The sequence below is a fragment of the Budorcas taxicolor genome, chromosome 8, assembly GCF_023091745.1.
Source record: "Budorcas taxicolor isolate Tak-1 chromosome 8, Takin1.1, whole genome shotgun sequence".
Lineage (NCBI taxonomy): Eukaryota > Metazoa > Chordata > Mammalia > Artiodactyla > Bovidae > Budorcas > Budorcas taxicolor.
In genome coordinates this window covers 105,872,904-105,890,923 of record NC_068917.1, presented here as the reverse complement: position 1 = coordinate 105,890,923, position 18,020 = coordinate 105,872,904, and the positions used below count along the sequence as shown (strand labels likewise).

The 18,020-nt window shown below is 45.3% G+C and overlaps 1 protein-coding gene across 1 annotated transcript; it reads left to right on the top strand.

The window, feature by feature from the left end:
- The first annotated feature begins 1,656 nt into the window (after positions 1–1,656).
- WDR31 (WD repeat domain 31) lies at positions 1,657–15,397 on the top strand. Its single transcript, XM_052645312.1, has 9 exons — positions 1,657–1,772; positions 2,133–2,265; positions 5,514–5,588; positions 6,528–6,672; positions 6,776–6,876; positions 8,022–8,089; positions 9,045–9,186; positions 10,574–10,736; positions 15,237–15,397. Exons 1-9 carry the CDS (start codon positions 1,657–1,659, stop codon positions 15,395–15,397), a joined length of 1,104 nt encoding a protein of 367 aa, XP_052501272.1.
- The last annotated feature ends 2,623 nt before the right edge of the window (positions 15,398–18,020 follow it).

The window sequence follows — 18,020 nt, the reverse complement described above, 5'->3', positions numbered from 1 at the left end:
AATTAAGGTTTTCTCCATGTGTATCCCCAGGAATGGAATTGCAGGATCACACAGCAACTCTATTTTTAGTTTTTTGAGGGACCTCCATAGAGTGGAAAACTGGGTTTTTTCAAAGGTAATGATATGGGACTTCCCTGGTGGTCCAATGGTTAAGACTCCAAGCTTCCGTTACAGGGAGCCTGGGTTTGATCCCTGGTCCAGGAACTAAGATCCTGCATGAAGAGTACTTGGTGAGTTTTAGCTGCTATTTCTTGTTATAGACTATTCTTCCTAGAACTAGATAGGCTCATCGTTCCCATAAGAAACTCCTCCTAGAATTTCTTTAAGCAGAGCCCTGGAAGAGATGGCGACTGGGTACTCCCACCTCTACCCTCTGCCATCTCGGGACAGCTGATTGAGTAGCAGACGAACATTACCCAGAGAAGCTGAGATTACGTCCTAGTCATGTACCTTCAGTCCCATCAGACGTCCACAGTGGCCACATATTCTGATCTTGACATTAAAACTGAGATTTTTTAAAAAAATATTTACATATTAACTCTTTTAAAAATAATAAGCCTTATTGCATGTAAACATAAATAATTTTATGAAAAATAAATATACTTTTGAAAACACACAAAAATGTTTGATTGGAAGAGAACAGTATTGTTTTACATTTTTGCAAATCTCTTTACTGTTTGGCTTAAACAGAAGACTGTTGGATTCTCATATCTGCTTCTGCATTCAATCTATTGCAGGATGTTGTTTGCATTGTAGCATAAGAAAAAAGTCAGGACTCACATAGAGACATAGTTGGGAAGAGGATTTCACAGACTCCCTGATGGGGTCTCAGGAACCCCCAGCAGTCCTGAGATTACACTTTGAGACCTGCTGGTCAGGTCATTACCTGTGTCACTATCTCCCACATCTCATTCTTATTACAGAATAACCTCATGACCCTGAAAAGTATTTAATAGCAGTCCCACAAGCTAGGAAGGTTATAGCCTTTAGAATAACTAAAGCTCTTTTCTAAGAAGCTTACTGGTATAGATTGGTTTTGGTTTTTATTTTTTTTTTTGGCCTTGCCTCAAAACTTATGGGATCTCAGTTTCCAACCAGGGATTGAACTCAGGCCACAGCAGTGAAAGCTCTGAATCCTAACCAGTGGACCACCACAGAATTCCCAGTACTTCATTCCTTTTAATGGCTGAATAATATTCCTTTGCATGCATAAACCACATTTTGTTTATTCATCCATTGGTGGACACTTGGGTTGTTGTTAGCTTTTGGCTATTGTGAACAGTGCTGCTCTGAACATACATGTATAAATTTTGGATTTAACACCTGTTTTCAATTTTTTGGACTATATACCCAGGAGTAGAATTGTTGGATCACATAGTGATTCAATATTGGACTTACTGGGGAGCATCTTAATATTTTTAAAATTAATTTTGTTTTTGTTTATCTGCAAATGCTGTATGGAGGGATGGTGCCTTCCCAGGGCCATAACTCTGAGGCAGGGTAAGGAGGAAAGCCAAATGCCTCCAGTTAGTCTATAAAAACAAAAAAAGGTTTTAGCATAACCATACTACCTGCTGTTCTTGTGCCTCACAGAGTTAACAGTGTGTATTCTTCTTTTTACCAAACAGGGAACACAGCTTCTGGCAGCCACAAGGGATGCTGCTGCTCAGGTGCCATCTGAAACGAGCTCTTCCCCAGAAGGTCTTGTGCAGGCTCTGTGCAGTGATGGGGAAACTGCAGAGCAAATTCAAACACAGCACTTACAAATACAGGTATAGCAGTCTGCCCTCGGGTGGGATCCCCAGTTTGTGCCCCATGACAGTTCTTTCCTATAGAAGGAGAAGGCCCGGAGCCATCATTGATGCCCTCCCTGAACAGTCAGTTTGGTCTTCTTTGGGAATCATCTCTAGAGCAAGCAAAGACTGGGTTTCTTCCTTTATCAGACCCCAGTCATCCACTCATTCTGAGCATTTACAGAGTTAATAATGCCATCTGGTGACCTCAGTGTGTCTCCTTTCTCTACTCCCTTTCTGTCTTTCTCCTCAGCTTGGCCTTGTGGTCCACACTCTCTTCCCCTTGCTCCACTGTGCACCCTACACCGTGGGGCTCCTCATTTTCCATCCTCTCTTTAGCAGGCCTGATGGATTTATCGAAGAGAGGATTCAAACTAAAGCCTTTCAAGAGTATAGCCCAGCTCACATGGATACCGTCTCTGTTGTTGCTGCTCTGAACTCAGACCTCTGTGTCTCCGGAGGAAAAGATAAGGTGGGGTTTCCAGTGCTTCCCAGGGAACCAGCTTATTGCAGAGAAGGGCAGATGTTTAGAAAGGAAGTGCTGGCTTTTCATTTCTGGCAGCAGGGTTGAATAGTGTAAAAATATGCGCTTTAGAGTTAAAAAGACTGAGTTTAAATTCCTACTCCGCCACTTCCTGTTACTTTGGGCAAGTCTTTTCATTTTCTTGAGCTTCAGGCTCCTTATCTATTAAATGCGGGTAGTAATGCCAACCACCGGAGAAGGCAATGGCACCCCACTCCAGTACTCTTGCCTGGAAAGTCCCATGGACAGAGGAGCCTGGTAGGCTGCAGGCCATGGTGTCCCTAAGAGTTGGACACTACTGAAGCGACTTAGCAGCAGCAGCAGCAATGCCAACCACCCAGGATAGTTGTGAGGATTAAATGGGAATACCCTCAGCACTCTGCAAGATCACCCACATGCTTTTTATAAATGACAAGTATTACTTCAGCTTGTCCATTTTTACACCTGCATGCACATAGGAGTTATTTATCAGCAAAAGGAAAGTTCTAGTCTCTTTTAGGCCTCTCTTTTGCCAAAATAATCTACCACTACTTCGAGACTGCTCCCATTTTCAGTGTAAATCTGGTTGCTTTATCTCCCTCATATTTGGATCTGTCGTAGCACTCAGACCTAGGCTCTTGCTAGCAGAAATGCTGATTCTTTCATAACAAATAATGCCACTAATTTTCAATAGCCATTTAGAATCTTCAAATTCCATTTTCATAATGTATTTCACTGATTCTAAGATATGTATGTTTCTACATTTTAACACCTCTGAAATCAGGATGCATCATTTATTTGGCAGTATTTTGTTTTAACATCTAGACATGATATTATATTTCTGTGATCCTCGCCTATGAGGGGTAGATGTTCAAGGATTAGCCTCTCTGTTTTGCAGGTTATGAACCTGGGACTTAACTAGGTCATAGTACTGAACTACAGAGACTGGGCCAGAGAATGCTTCTGAATCCTGTTTAGGGGGAGAAATACAACAAAATACTAAAATATATTCCTGGAAAAAGGACGGGAAGAAAATTCTCATAATGATTCTCTCTGGCAGATGGGATTATGGATGAGATTTTTTGAAATTAAAAAAAAAAAGTATGGGGACTTCCCTGGTGGTCCAGTGGCTAAGACTCTCTGCTTATAATGCAGGGGGCCCGGGTTTGAGCCCTGGTCCGGGAACTAGATCCCACATGCTGCAACTAAAGATCCTATGTGCTGCAGTGAAGATAGAAGATCCCACATGCCTCAACTAAGACCCGTGACAGCCAAATAAATAAATATATTAAAAAAAATATGATCTGTTTCACAACAGTGTAAATATACTTTTATTTTTTTTGGCCATGCCACATGGCATGTGAGATCTTAGTTTCCCAGTTCAGTTCAATCTAATCACTCAGTCTGTCTGACTCTTTGCAGCCGCATGGACTGCAGCACGCCAGGCCTCCCTGTCCATCACCAACTCCCAGAGTTTATTCAAACTCATGTCCATTGGGTCGGTGATGCCATCCAACCATCTCATCCTCTGTTGTCCCCTTCTCCCACCTTCAATCTTTCCCAGCATCAGGGTCTTTTCAAATGACTTAGCTCTTTGCATTAGGTGGCCAAAGTATTGGAGTTTCAGCTTCAGCATCAGTACTTCCAATGAATATTCAGGACTGATTTCCTTTAGGATGGACTGGTTGGATCTCCTTGCAGTCCAAGGGACTCTCCAACACCACAGTTCAAAAGCATCAGTTCTTCGGTGCTCAGCTTTCTTTATAGTCCAACTCTCACATCCATACATGACTACTGGAAAAACCATAGCTTTGACTAGATGGACCTTTGTTGGCAAAGTAATGTCTCTGCTTTTTAATATGCTATCTAGGTTGGTCATAACTTTTCTTCCAAGGAGCAAGTGTCTTTGAATTTCATGGCTGCAGTCACCATCTGCAGTGATTTTGGAGCCCCCCAAAATAGTCTGTCACTGTTTCCCCATCTATTTCCCATGAAGTGATGGGACCAGATGCCATGATCTTAGTTTTCTGAATGTTGAATTTTAAGCCAACTTTTTCACTCACCTCTTTCACTTTCTTCAAGAGGCTCTTCAGTTCCTCTTTGCTTTCTGCCATAAGGATGGTGTCATCTGCCTATCTGAGGTTATTGATATTTCTCCTGGCAATCTTGATTCCAGCTTGTGCTTCATCCAGTCCAGCATTTTTCATGATGTACTCTGCATATAAGTTAAATAAGCAGGGTGACAATATACAACCTTGACATACTCCTTTCCCTATTTGGAACCAGTCTGTTGTTCATGTCCAGTTCTAACTATTGCTTCTTGACCTGCATACAGATTTCTCAGGAGGCAGGTCAGGTGGTCTGGTATTCCCATCTCTTTAAGAATTTTCCACAGTTTGTTGTGATCCACACAGTCAAAGACTTTGGCATAGTCCATAAAGCAGAAGTAGATGTTTTTCTGGAACTCTCTTGATTTTTCAGTGGTGCAGCAGATGTTGGCAATTTGATCCCTGGTTCCTCTGCCTTTTCTAAATCCAGCTTGAATATCTGGAAGTTCACAGTTCACATATTGTTGAAGCCTGGCTTGGAGAATTTTGAGCATTCCTTTGCTAGCATATGAGATGAGTACAACTGTGTGGTAATTTGCGCATTCTTTGGCATTGCCTTTCTTTGGGATTGGAATGAAACCTGACCTTTCGCAGTCCTGGGGCCACTGCTGAGTTTTCCAAATTTGCTGGCATATTGAGTGCAGCACTTTCACAGCATCATCTTTTAGGATTTGAAATAGCCAGGGATCAAACCTATGCCCCTTGCACTGGAAGTGCAGAATCTTAACCCCTGGACCACCAGGGAAGTCCCTAAATATACTTTTAACTCTACTAAATTGTACACCTAAAAATGATTAAAATTTTTAAGTAGGGAAAAAAAATCTAATCCCATGTAGATTTTCCTTCAGCATCTACACCCAGAACCTCAACCTAAACCAGGTGTCCCTGGGGAGTGTTGTCCCAAACCCATCATTAAGGCCCAGACGCTTCAGCGGAGTGGCCCAGTTCTGGAAGAGACAGAGAGCTCAAACTTGGGGAGCATGAGGAGCAACACTACAATAAAACCTTCGTAGAAAGGGAGAAATTAGGTAGAGAACAAGATAAAGGCTTGTTGTTTCAGCTAAACAAAAAAAATCAATTAAACTAAAATATTCTAATGACTCTCTGCAGACAGTTGTGGCCTATAACTGGAGAACTGGAAATGTGGTGAGAAGATTCAAAGGACATGAGCATGAAGTCACCAAGGTAATTGTCATATGATTAGCATCACGAGGAAATTTGGAATTGAATAAAGGAATGCCTGTAGCTCTATGTAGTAAGAGTGGTTGAATATTTCAGCGTTAAGGAAAAATGCAGAGGTTTCACTTGATGTCACTGTGTGAAGCCCCGCTCACACCAGAGCAAACCATTCACTCAGCTATAGTTACACGTATAGTAGACACAGTTTTTGTCTCATCGTTAAGCCCTTCATAGCTTCCCAGGTAGCGCTGACCCACCTGCCAGTGCAGGAGATGTAAGAGACATGGGTTTGATCCCTTGGTCGGGAAGATCCCCTGGAGGAGGGCATGGCAACCCACTCCAGTATTCTTGCCTGGAGAATCCCATAGACGGAGGAGCCTGGTGGGCTATGGTCCATAGCGTTGCAAAGAGTTGGACGCGACTGAATCGGCTTAGCACGTACCACAGCACAGGTAGTAAATAGAGGAGAGCTGAGATTAACTCCCCCTGCCCTGTCCTAACTCACCAGGGTCATGTATCGAAGCCTCACTAAGTGTTTACTCTAGGTAAGAAAATGACAAACTCTCCATACTGAGGAAACTTCTAGTCTAGTTGGGGAAATTTTTTAGAAGCCAGAAACAGTTAAATAATTAATTTGTTAAAGAGCATGACAGAGTAGACTGAGATTCCAGCAAAAATGATAGAGAATGTCAAATTATGTAACTCCCCTCTCTGAAGTCCACCTACATGAACCGAAACTTGAGAAGCAAACTCCATCCTAATGAGGCTGACTATCAGCGACAGTCACGTAGGACAGAGTCTGTTTACCTGCCAGATACAGTGCACTTTGAGCCAGACTGAGAGTGAACACCAGGCTCTAGCACGTTCATCTCCAGGCTTGTTCCATTTTTAACGTCCAAACAAGCATACTAGAGCTGTCTTTTTTTTTTTTTTTTTTTTGAGCAGATAGCGTGTATTTACAAATCAAGCCAGTTCTTCAGCGCCTCTCGCGATAAGATGGTCATGATGTGGGACTTGCAGAGCTCCTCACAGCCAAGACAGCAGTTCTCTGGCCACACCATGGTGGTCACTGGACTGACCGTGAGTCCAGGTGAGGTCAAGCCAACGTCTTCCCAACACCAGCACTGTGGTACTTTTCTGAAAAGCCCTGTCCCAAGTCCGTCTCATGGACCATCTTGTCATTGTTCCCTAAGATTCATCACAACTGTGTACTGGCTCCCGTGACAACACCCTGCTCTTGTGGGATGTGGGCACTGGACAGTGTGCAGAGAGAGCGTCAGTCTCCAGGAACCTGGTACGAACTCAAACTTGGTCCAGAGCAGGGCAACAGAAGGGAGCCTGGGGTGAGGAAGAGCCTAGGAGAGAGACGTGGAGACCACATGACCAGGCCTTAGAGTCTTGGGTCCTAATTACTGCTCGCCCCTAACTAAGGTCTTCTGCTCCAGAGAACAACTCCACTAGTTTATATTGGAGTTTTAAATGGTGTCCTCACTTATGCCTTCAGAACATAGTTATTCCATATCTTCTGTGGACCAGGCACTGTGCTAGACGCAGCGTTAGTGGCCCAGGGCTTGGTTCCTGGCCTCCAGAAGCTCACAGTTTATGCTTATCATGTGTTCAGTATATGTAACATTATGCAGAGAAATAAGCATGACCTTTTGCTGTTTGTATAGTTTGATTTGCTTATGAAGACCAGTGTTTTCCGGTAGCAGACTGATGTCAACCCCACTGCCTATGACTAACCTCGTACCTGGGTTTAAAGCATGGATACATCACTTTTTAGCTGTATTAACCCAAGAAAGTTACTAGAAGTCTTGGTGTCTTCATTTATAGAATGGGGAGAGTTATATCACCTGACATGGCAATGTCCTTTAGTGGTTGTCAGACATTAGTCACGTGGTCTTTTCGAGTTTTGAAGACAGCTGCCGATGGCAGGATGTGCTTGCCCCGTGCCCTCCGTATTTGTGCAGGTTGCTGGAAGAAGTGAAAACCGTGTTACCTCCGGTTGTTTTGAAAACTGTTTCACGCCTGTCCAGCAGGGGGCTGCAAGGATAAAGGGAAACAGGGACACTGAGCCCACTTCCTGAACCCGAGGAGGCCTCAAGTTAGGGTTTCATTGGTCCCACTTGAAAGCAGAGGCCGCTCTCCTTAGCTGCCGCTCGGCCAGCGGTGTTTGGGTTTCGACACTCTGAGAGTCCTGCATGCATTTCGGGGCTCACGCCCGGTCCAGGTGCTTCCATTGCTGCTGATAACCTGGGAGCTGCAGGTTGAGCATGACCGGTGGGCCTCTGGACCACATAAAATCCCTCTTAAGTCAGATGTGCTAGGCTCAGCATCCTTGAGAAGTGATGACAGAGATGCTATTTAGTGACATTTACGGAAATTACAGCAGGGGAATGGCATGGTGTGGAGACGTTTTGAAACTTGTGCTTTTTCTAGGTCACTCACTTGTGCTGGGTCCCCGGAGAACCTTACATACTCCAGACCTCCGAGGATAAAAGCATCAGGTGGGCTTACTGAGCAGCAGTGAAGGTGTTTCTGGTGAAGGTCTGTGGCTCCCGTGCTTACCTGACTCTGTTCCTGCTCTGCTCTTCCGCACTGCTGCGCCTTCCCCAGGGCCTTCCCCTCCTCTGCACTTTGCCAGTGCTGGTGTCTCTCGGATCCGGCCCCACGGATCACCTGGATAGAGGTGGAATGGCAGGAGGCCAGCTTGTTCTGGCTGGTTTTTAGAAGCAGCTGATTCTGCCAGCCCTGACTGTGGGAACATGTTCAGATTAACCTCAGAGTCAGTCGCTTGCTTTTCCCACCCCTTCAAGTGGCCCTTACTGGGCTCCAGGTGTTCTCAATCACCTATCCCTCAGAATCACCATCAGGGAAGTCAAATGAAGTAAATCCTTCTTGGACTAGAAAGCATGACCAGAAATATTGGATCTCAAGAGATTCTTCTTAGAAAATGGTAGGAAGAAGATAAAGAAGTAAAATTGAGACAAGAGGTAAAACAAAACAGTCCCCAGTTAACCCCATGGGTCAGTTGGCCAAGGCCTATAAATCTTCTGTGTCTGATTCTGAAATGATGCCTGCTTCTCTCCATCATGATATGTATCTTTGAAAATTTTTGTTAAATCACAGGCACAGAAATATTCCCTCTTGTCTGTTGAAGGTAGTACCCCAAAGGACCAAATTAACAAATTAACTTGAACAATTAAGATGCTTGGTCTAAATTCCCATTAATTAGATCTCAAAATAGAAAGAACTCAGATGTCATTCAGTTTGGTTATTTCCTGACAGCTTTACCATCTCTGAAAGTGATCTGGTTCATGTTGCTGTTTTTAGGTAAATCACAGCGTTCTGTTCTGACTTGCCAAAGCCTGCAAAGAGCCAAGACTTCGGTGTTCACAGGCAGTTACAGGTGCATTTCAGCACATTTACTGCAAACTCATTCGCTGCCGTAATTTCTTTCAGACTGTGGGACAGTCGGGGGCTGCAGGTAGCTCATACATTTCCCACCCAGCAGCACATCCAGACGTACTGCGAGGTCAGTGAGGATGGGCACAAGTGTGTCTCCTGCAGCAGCGGCTTTGAAGGGGAAGGCTGTGAAGCCACGGTGAGAGACTGTGGGGTCCAGGTATCGGGGTGCTGACGAGAAACGACTTCCTCTCGCCTCCTGCCTGTCCTGAGCTATACAGGCAGGCTCTACTAAAGTCTCAGGTCTATTCCAAGTGCATACTATACACAATCCTTGGCATTCTGGATGCTTCTTTCAAGAAAACTCCATTTCCTAAGCTCTCTGCATCAGTCATAGAAAAGAGGAATGTGATGGGAGTCAAGATAGGAAGGCGTTAGACACAGAACCACCTGCTAATGTTCCTGATCCCAGTAGAATTTAGAAAGGGGATGAACTGTTTGAAGAATCAAGTGTGTTCCCATTGCGCATGTGGTCGCAGTAAAGGAATTCAAGTTCTTTGGGAAGTTTGAGGCTCTAGTGTTGGTCAAGGGCCCACCACATCCTGAATCCCTATACCTTTCCTTGCAGTTAATTTCAGGATAGATTGCCTTGGCTCCTCCAGAGTACCTTGGATTTCTCACAGTAAAATATTAGTTAAAAGATTTATCTAGTATCCAAACAGGACAACTACCACTCCCATTTTATTGGACATTTATTATGTGCAGGGCACAGGGCTGAGCACATCATGTGCATTATCTCATTAAATCTTTAAAACAATCTCGCGAATTCAGTATTATTATAGTTCCCATTTTACAGATGGGGAAATAGAGGCATGGCGAGTTGAAATCTCTTGTACAAGACCACACTTCTCATAAGTGGTAGGTTGAAGTGTTGAATCCCAGGCTTCTGATGTAGCATTTCTTCTCCAAGCTAAGCATTTGCATTTCCAGCTCCTACAATTATTCCTTGGACAGTGACTCAGTGTCCAGAGATTTCATTATTTTTTGGACACAATTCCATGTGCTCTTGTCTGTGAACATTATTCTCTTAAGTGTAGTCTGATTAGTATCAGCAGGAGTGGGCTGGCAGAATTGTCGTCTCCCTTGTTATAGAATCTAGTCTTCCTATACCAAGAGTCAGTGTCTTGGTATTAAATCAGAAGGTCTGCACCTGTATACACTTATGAGAAGGTGTTCCTAACTGTGGGGTCTCCATGGGACCCACAGATGCCAGGAGGCTGGTATAAGGCCACTCTTGAGCTGTCGTAGAAAATAGGTCACCCCCTTCTGTTCCACTGTGCTGCCATGATGATAATGAAGAAGGCAACAACCCCCAGTTAAACCATCTTTAACCTGGCTTCTTTGACACATAGTCACTGATTGACTGGATGCATGGATGGGAGGGATGAAGATAAGGGTGTCTGTGTGAGGAGGTAGGTTGAGGGAGTAGGTGCATCATGAGAGGCTGGGGAGAGGATACTAGAGAATGAAGCATGTCTGAAGCTGGGAAATATGTATGCAAGCCAGCCCCTGTCATTACTTTGCAGCTGTGGGACCTGAGGCAGACACGGAGCAGAATCTGTGAGTACAGGGGGCACTTCCAAACCGTTGCGTCCTGTATCTTTCTACCCAGAGCTTTAGCCTTGATGCCTGCAATTGCTACCTCATCACATGACTGCAAGGTGAAGATCTGGAATCAAGACACTGGAGGTAAGGAGCCTGCCTCTCAGTTCAGTTCAGTTCAGTCACTCAGTCATGTCTGACTCTTTGCACCCCCATGAATCGCAGCATGCCAGGCCTCCTTGTCCATCACTAACTCCTGGAGTTCACTCAGATTCATGTCCATCGAGTCGGTGATGCCATCCAGCCATCTCATCCTCTGTTGTCCCCTTCTCCTCCTGCCCCCAATCCCTCCCAGCATCAGAGTCTTTTCCAATGAGTCAACTCTTCACATGAGGTGGCCAAAGTATTGGAGTTTCCGCTTTAGCATCAGTCCTTCCAATGAACACCCAGGACTGATCTCCTTCAGAAAGGACTGGTTGGATCTCCTTGCAGTCCAAGGGATTCTCAAAAGTCTTCTCCAACACCACAGTTCAAAAGCATCAATTCTTCAGTGCTCAGCTTTCTTCACAGTCCAACTCTCACATCCATACATGACCACAGGAAAAACCATAGCCTTGACTAGACGGACCTTTGTTGGCAAAGTAATGTCTCTGCTTTTGAATATGCTATCATACTGGTTGGTCATAACTTTCCTTCCAAGGAGTGAGCATCTTTTAATTTCATGGCTGCAGTCACCATCTGAAGTGATTTTGGAGCCCAAAAAAAGAAAGTCTGACACTGTTTCTACTGTTTCCCCATCTATTTGCCATGAAGTGATGGGACTGGTTGCCATGATCTTCGTTTTCTGAATGTTGAGCTTTAAGCCAACTTTTTTGCTCTCCTCTTTCACTTTCATCAAGAGGCTCTTTAGTTCCTCTTCACTTTCTGCCATAAGGGTGGTGTCATCTGCATATCTGAGGTTATTGATATTTCTCCTGGCAATCTTGATTCTAGCTTGTGCTTCTTCCAGCCCAGCGTTTCTCATGATGTACTCTGCATAGAAGTTAAATAAGCAGGGTGACAATATACAGCCTTGATGTACTCCTTTTCCTATTTGGAACCAGTCTGTTGTTCCATGTCCAGTTCTAACTGTTGCTTCCTGACCTGCATATAGGTTTCTCAAAAGACAAGTCAGGTGGTCTGGTATTCCCATCTCTTTCAGAATTTTTCAGTTTGTTGTGATCCACACAGTCAAAGGCTTTGGCACAGTCAATAGAGCAGAAATAGTTGTTTTTCTGGAACTCTCTTGCTTTTTCCATGATCCAGCAGATGTTGGCAATTTGATCTCTGGTTCCTCTGCCTTTTCTAAAACCAGCTTGAACATCTGGAAGTTCACGGTTCACATATTGCTGAAGCCTGGGTTGGAGAATTTTGAGCATTACTTTACTAGCATGTGAGATGAGTGTAATTGTGCGGTAGTTTGAGCATTCTTTGGCATTGCCTTTCTTTGGGATTGGAATGAAAACTGACCTTTTCCAGTCCTGTGGCCACTTCTGAGTTTTCCAAATTTGCTGGCATGTTGAGTGCAGTACTTTCACAGCATCATCTTTCAGGATTTGAAATAGGTCAACTGGAATTCCATCACCTCCGCTAGCTTTGTTCGTAGTGATGCTTCCTAAGGCCCACTTGACTTCACATTCCAAGATGTCTGGCTCTAGGTGAGTGATCACACCATCATGATTATCCGGGTCATGAAGATTTTTGTACAGTTCTTCTGTGTATTCTTGCCACCTCTTCTTAATATCTTCTGCTTCTGTTAGGTCCAGACCATTTCTGTCCTTTATCAAGCCCATCTTTGCATGAAATGTTCCCTTGGTATCTCTAATTTTCTTGAAGAGATCTCTCGTCTTTCCCATTCTGTTCTTTTCCTTTATTTCTTTGCATTGATTGCTGAGGAAGGCTTTATCATCTCTCCTTGGTATTCTTTGGAACTCTGCATTCAGATGCTTATATCTTTCCTTTTCTCCTTTGCTTTTCGCTTCTCTTCTTTTCACAGCTATTTGTAAGGCCTCCTCAGACAGCCATTTTGCTTTTTTGCATTTCTTTTCCATGTGGATGGTCTTGATCCCTATCTCCTGTACAATGTCATGAACCTCATTCCATAATTCATCAGGCACTCTGTCTATCAGATCTAGTCCCTTAAATCTATTTCTCACTTCCACTGTATAATCATAAGGGATTTGATTGAGGTCATACCTGAATGGTCTAGCGGTTTTCCCTACTTTCTTCAATTTGTCTGAATTTGGTAATAAGGAGTTCATGATCTGAGCCACAGTCAGCTCCTGGTCTTGTTTTTACTGACTGTATAGAGCTTCTCCATCTTTGGCTGCAAAGAATATAAGCAGTCTGATTTCGGTGTTGACCATCTGGTGATGTCCATGTGTAGAGTCTTCTCTTGTGTTGTTGGAAGAGGGTGTTTGCTATGACCAGCGCATTTTCTTGGCAAAACTCTATTAGTCTTTGCCCTGCTTCATTCCGTATTCCAAGGCCAAATTTGCCTGTTACCTCAGGTGTTTCTTGACTTCCTACTTTTGCATTCCAGTCCCCTATAATGAAAAGGACATCTTGTTTGGGTGTTAGTTCTAAAAGGTCTTGTAGGTCTTCATAGAACCGATCAACTTCAGCTTCTTCAGCATTACTGGTTGGGGCATAGACTTGGATAACTGTGATATTGAATGGTTTGCCTTGGAGATGAACAGAGATCATTCTGTCGTTTTTGAGACTGCATCCAAGTACTGCATTTTGGACTTTTTTGTTGACCATGATGACTACTCCATTTCTTCTAAGAGATTCCTGCCCACAGTGGTAGATATAATGGTCATCTGAGTTAAAATCACCCATTCCAGTCCATTTTAGTTCACTGATTCCTAGAATGTCGACATTCACTCTTGCCATCTCCTGTTTGACCACTTCCAATTTGCCTTGATTCATGGACTTAACATTCCAGGTTCCTATGCAGTTTTGCTCTTTACAGCATCAGACCTTGCTTCTATCACCAGTCACATCCACAACTGGGTGTTGTTTTTGCTTTGGCTCCATCCCTTCATTCTTTCTGGAGTTATTTTTCCACTGATCTCCAGTAGCATATTGGGCACCTACCGACCTGGGGAGTTCCTCTTTCAGTATCCTATCATTTTGCCTTTTCATACTGTTCATAGGGTTCTCAAGGCAAGAATACTGAAGTGGTTTGCCATTTCCTTCTGCTTCTCAAAGATACATGAAGTCCTGTAGGTTTCTTTAAAACTCTTTCTTCCATTGCTCAGCATGTACAGAGTCATCCGTGCTCTGCCACTGTCCACCACCATAGTGGTTAAGAGATGGCATCAAGAGACCAGACTCCCTGTCCAGCTGGCTAGAAGCTGTAACCACGTAAGCCCTGGTATCATGTTGTACAGACACCTTCCTAAAAGCTCAAATATGTTTGGTTCTTTCATTCTTTCTACCTGAAGTTCCTCATCATGTTTTAAGTTGTGATGCTCAAAATGTCTGGAAAAGAGAACAAGAATTGCCACTTTAAGATTCATTTTCAAGGGCTAAAATGAGAGCCTCAGTTTGGTGGGGGTGAGGTGTGGGGTAAGGATAGCCTCAGAAAGACTCTGGCCTCTCTTGACTCTGCAGCTGAGGTTTGGGACTGTAGTAGGGTCACGCAAAGCACCAGAGAAAGACACGCTTTAGGGAGCCAGCTCGCCGCAGTTTCCTCGATGTGCTGCTATGCCGGAGCCAGCTTCTACTCGCTGACAGTTAAATATTCAGGAATATTTAATACGGTCATGGCAGGAGTATTTAACCTCACAAAAATTGGCAAATGCTATGAATGAAGGTTTTTTTTTTCTTTTCAAAAAGCCAGTTTACCAGCACCCCACTGCCTCCATACTATTCTGTCCTAGACACTGGCTTCTGGCAGACAGAGGGCTAGTGTTCATTTAGAGACCCTCAAGCCAAATCCCTTCAACGACAGTCATCTCCCAGAAACTCAGCTCCTAGCAGGGGAGGATAGGGTTGCCCTCCTCAGATGTGTGGGGTCACGTCTAGTGGCTTCCACAGTGAGTGCAGTCAGGTACCCTGACCTGGGCGTGTGGGAGGAGCAGCTGTTCCAGATTCAGGGATCGAAACCCGAGACCAGGGAGGACCGCGTGTGAAAGCGCCGCTCGGCCCGCCAGGCGTGCATGTGTGCTCTTAGAAGAGCAGCCTGCAAGACGCTGACGGAGGGGAGTGGGTCAGCAGCCCCAGACTGCCCTGCAGGTGCCCCATCATCCTTTGTCCTGAAAAGACAAAGCGAGACCCCGGGGTGCCATAGCTGAAGATTGGTATCCTTACCTTTTGCTCTGCGCTTTGTTCTCTGGGCAAGCGCCTGAGGGCAGCATTTTAACATGGCCTTGCAGTGAGGCCCCAGTTGTCCAGTGTACTTCCAGGTGGAATACGTCCTGTGCTGACAACTTAGGTTGACTTCCCCAGTGAACGCTCCTCTGAGGCACTGGGTGCCTCTCTTACCTGGGTTAGATGCGTATACATAGCACATGCTTTATTTCTGTAGGTTTCTTACAAAGACGCTGCCTTTCATGATATGGCACCCTTGGTCTAACGTGCCGGTTCCCCCTTCCTCCCCAGCCTGCCTTTTCACCTTGTCTCTGGATGGATCAGGACCTTTGACTTCCCTGGCGGTGGCCGACACCATCTCCTTATTGTGTGTGAGTTTCAGCAGAGGAATTCACTTACTCAGGGTGGACCGCAGCCAAGGGCTGGAACTGCGGGAAGTGGCGGCATTCTGAGGCCAAGAGACCTTCACTGGACAAGAGCAAACTGTGGCCCCTTCTTTCTCAGTGTGACTTTGTGTTTTTTCATGTTCTCTTGAGGGGAGGGCGATCTGGAGCTGATGTTCTTTGCTTAGGTTCCCTTGGAAGATACGTCAGTGTTAGAAGTCAGTTTAAGTCAAAATCAGGTGCAGAGATTAGAAATACGGACTCAAATCTGGCTCTCAATTAAAATTAAATCCAAGTACAATTTTTAGTGAGCTTTGGGGACTACTCTTTCAGAAAAGTGAGTTTATGAGCCTCTCAATGGCCCACACTCCTATCTGTGGAGTGTTTCTGCCAAGGCCGTCTTACCTTCCAAGATGGACTGCATTATGTTCATAGAATGTGCATCTCTCTTAAAAAAAAAAAGAGGTTTATAGCTCAGAATGATTACCTGTGAGTATAAGAGTGATAGGCCTCTGTCTGTGAGAGTCAGAACACAGGTCTGAGTCTACTGAACTGACCTTTTCCATGTCTCCACGAAAGAAAAAAGTGTAGCGGAGAGAGAAACTGTTGTGGTTGCCTCACAGTTATCTAGATGGGAAAGGTTAGTGCAGCTCCATGGAAGAAATGGATTGCAGATATGAAATTAAGCTCTAATCACAGCCCCTTCCCAGCGTAAAGAATCAAAGTTAGGGCCAGGAAGCAAAAGCCGCCTGGGCCAGCGCTGCATGAGCAGGAAGCCTGCGATGGCAGGCAAGGAGGGTGACAGCCACCCTGCCCTCCCGGAATCGAACGGATCATCAGACCCATTCCATGGACACAGGAATGGAGAGGTTAAGGCTAAGAACTTCGTTTGTGTATTTTAATATCTTTACTTAGTTTTATATAACCCTTTCTGGGAGATGGCCAGAGCGAGGCAAAGGGAGTGCCTGCCGTGACAGTGGAACATGGAGAAAGAAGTAGGAAGACGGACCCAACCGTGCCACTGAGCCCCCGTGGTGAGGAGGAGCGGGGTGCTCCCGTCTGTCTGGGTGGTCCCCAGGAAATCGGTCCCGAGCCTGGTGCTCACAAGCCTGCTTTCCTCCAGGGAAAGTAGACTCACTCCTGCCTCCGGCAGGCCCACACATAAAGCAGCTGAGGCCTGGCAAGTCCCTTTCTGATGAGTCCCAAAGAGTCCTCTCTGGCCCCTGCCTGTCTCTGATACCAGTGGCTGACAGCCATCTTCCATGTCCCCCTCTTGCTCCTCTTTGGGGCCAGCTCCCCCATGCTGTCTCCAGCCACCGGAGAGGAGCATCTTAAGCTGATGCAAAGCATCAGACCCAGGTTGGACTCTCCATGTCCCCATTCAGCTGAATGATCTTGAGAAAGTTAACCTCAGTTTCCTCACTGAGAAGATGGAGCTCATAACCCTACCTTCCTCACAGGGCTGTTCTGAGAATTGGACCATGTTAAATGCCAAGCAAGCTGCTGGATGCTCACAGTTGGCAGCCCCAGCTCCCCAGTGCCCTCTCTGCCCAGACTAGATGCTGTCCTTGCCATGGGACACACCCACCACTCTACCCACGCACCTTAGGTCGTGGTTTCTAACCCTTCAGTCATTATCCAGCTGCCCTGTGATCCCTTAAGGTACAGATCTTTGAGCCCTAGGAGGACATGGTGAGAGAGGAAGAGGCCTCACTGAGCACCAGCAGGTGGCTGAACACACATATTCCCACTGTGGTTCTGCTAGTCCCCTGTCACAGATGAGCAAACTGAGGCCTGGGGACGTGCAGTCCTCTGCCCGAGGTTACACACATGGGGAGAAAGGGGAGGAGCCCTTTGCCTCACCCCTTAGCCTCTGCATGATGTCACAAGGTCCACTTTAGAAATTCTTAGACCGTGACACTGTTTGTACCTTTTCTAGACCAGTTATCCACTTTTGGGCTCCAAGGAGATCCTCCTGACAAGGGGCCTGGGAGTAGTAGACAGGTGTCTCAGGTAAAGTCCAGCAAGTCTTAAACTAATAGTGCTACAACCGAGCCTTTTTTTCTAGGAAGAAGAAAGAGAATCTAAGGGAGTGGGTTGGGAGGGGGTCCCAGGGAAGACGAATTAGAGGGAATGTATGTGAGAAAATTCAGAGAAGGCAATGGCACCCCACTCCAGTACTCTTGCTTGGAAAATCCCATGGATGGAGGAGCTTGGTGGGCTGCAGTCCACGGCGTCGCTAAGAGTCGGACACGACTGAGCAACTTCACTTTCACTTTTCACTTTCATGCATTGGAGAAGGAAATGGCAACCCACTCCAGTGTTCTTGCCTGGAGAATCCCAGGGACGGCGGAGCCTGGTGGGCTGCCGTCTCTGGGGTCGCACAGAGTCGGACACGACTGAAGCGACTTAGCAGCAGCAGTAGCAGCATGTGAGAAAATTAAAGGACTCTGACAAGCCCAGTTCTGTTACCAATTAAATCATTTCCCTACACTCTACACCTGCTTGATGTAGAAATTCCTTACCTGTGCATTTTAAGTAGAAAATAGATTCATAAATGCACATGTTTTTATAGGATTTTTCAGTCTTTCATGCCCTAATGTGTTCATTTGTTCATCGAACATCTCATTTTAGAGGCTGTTCCTCTAAAATCACATAAGGGAACCTTCCAAAGACAGTTGACTTTTTTTTT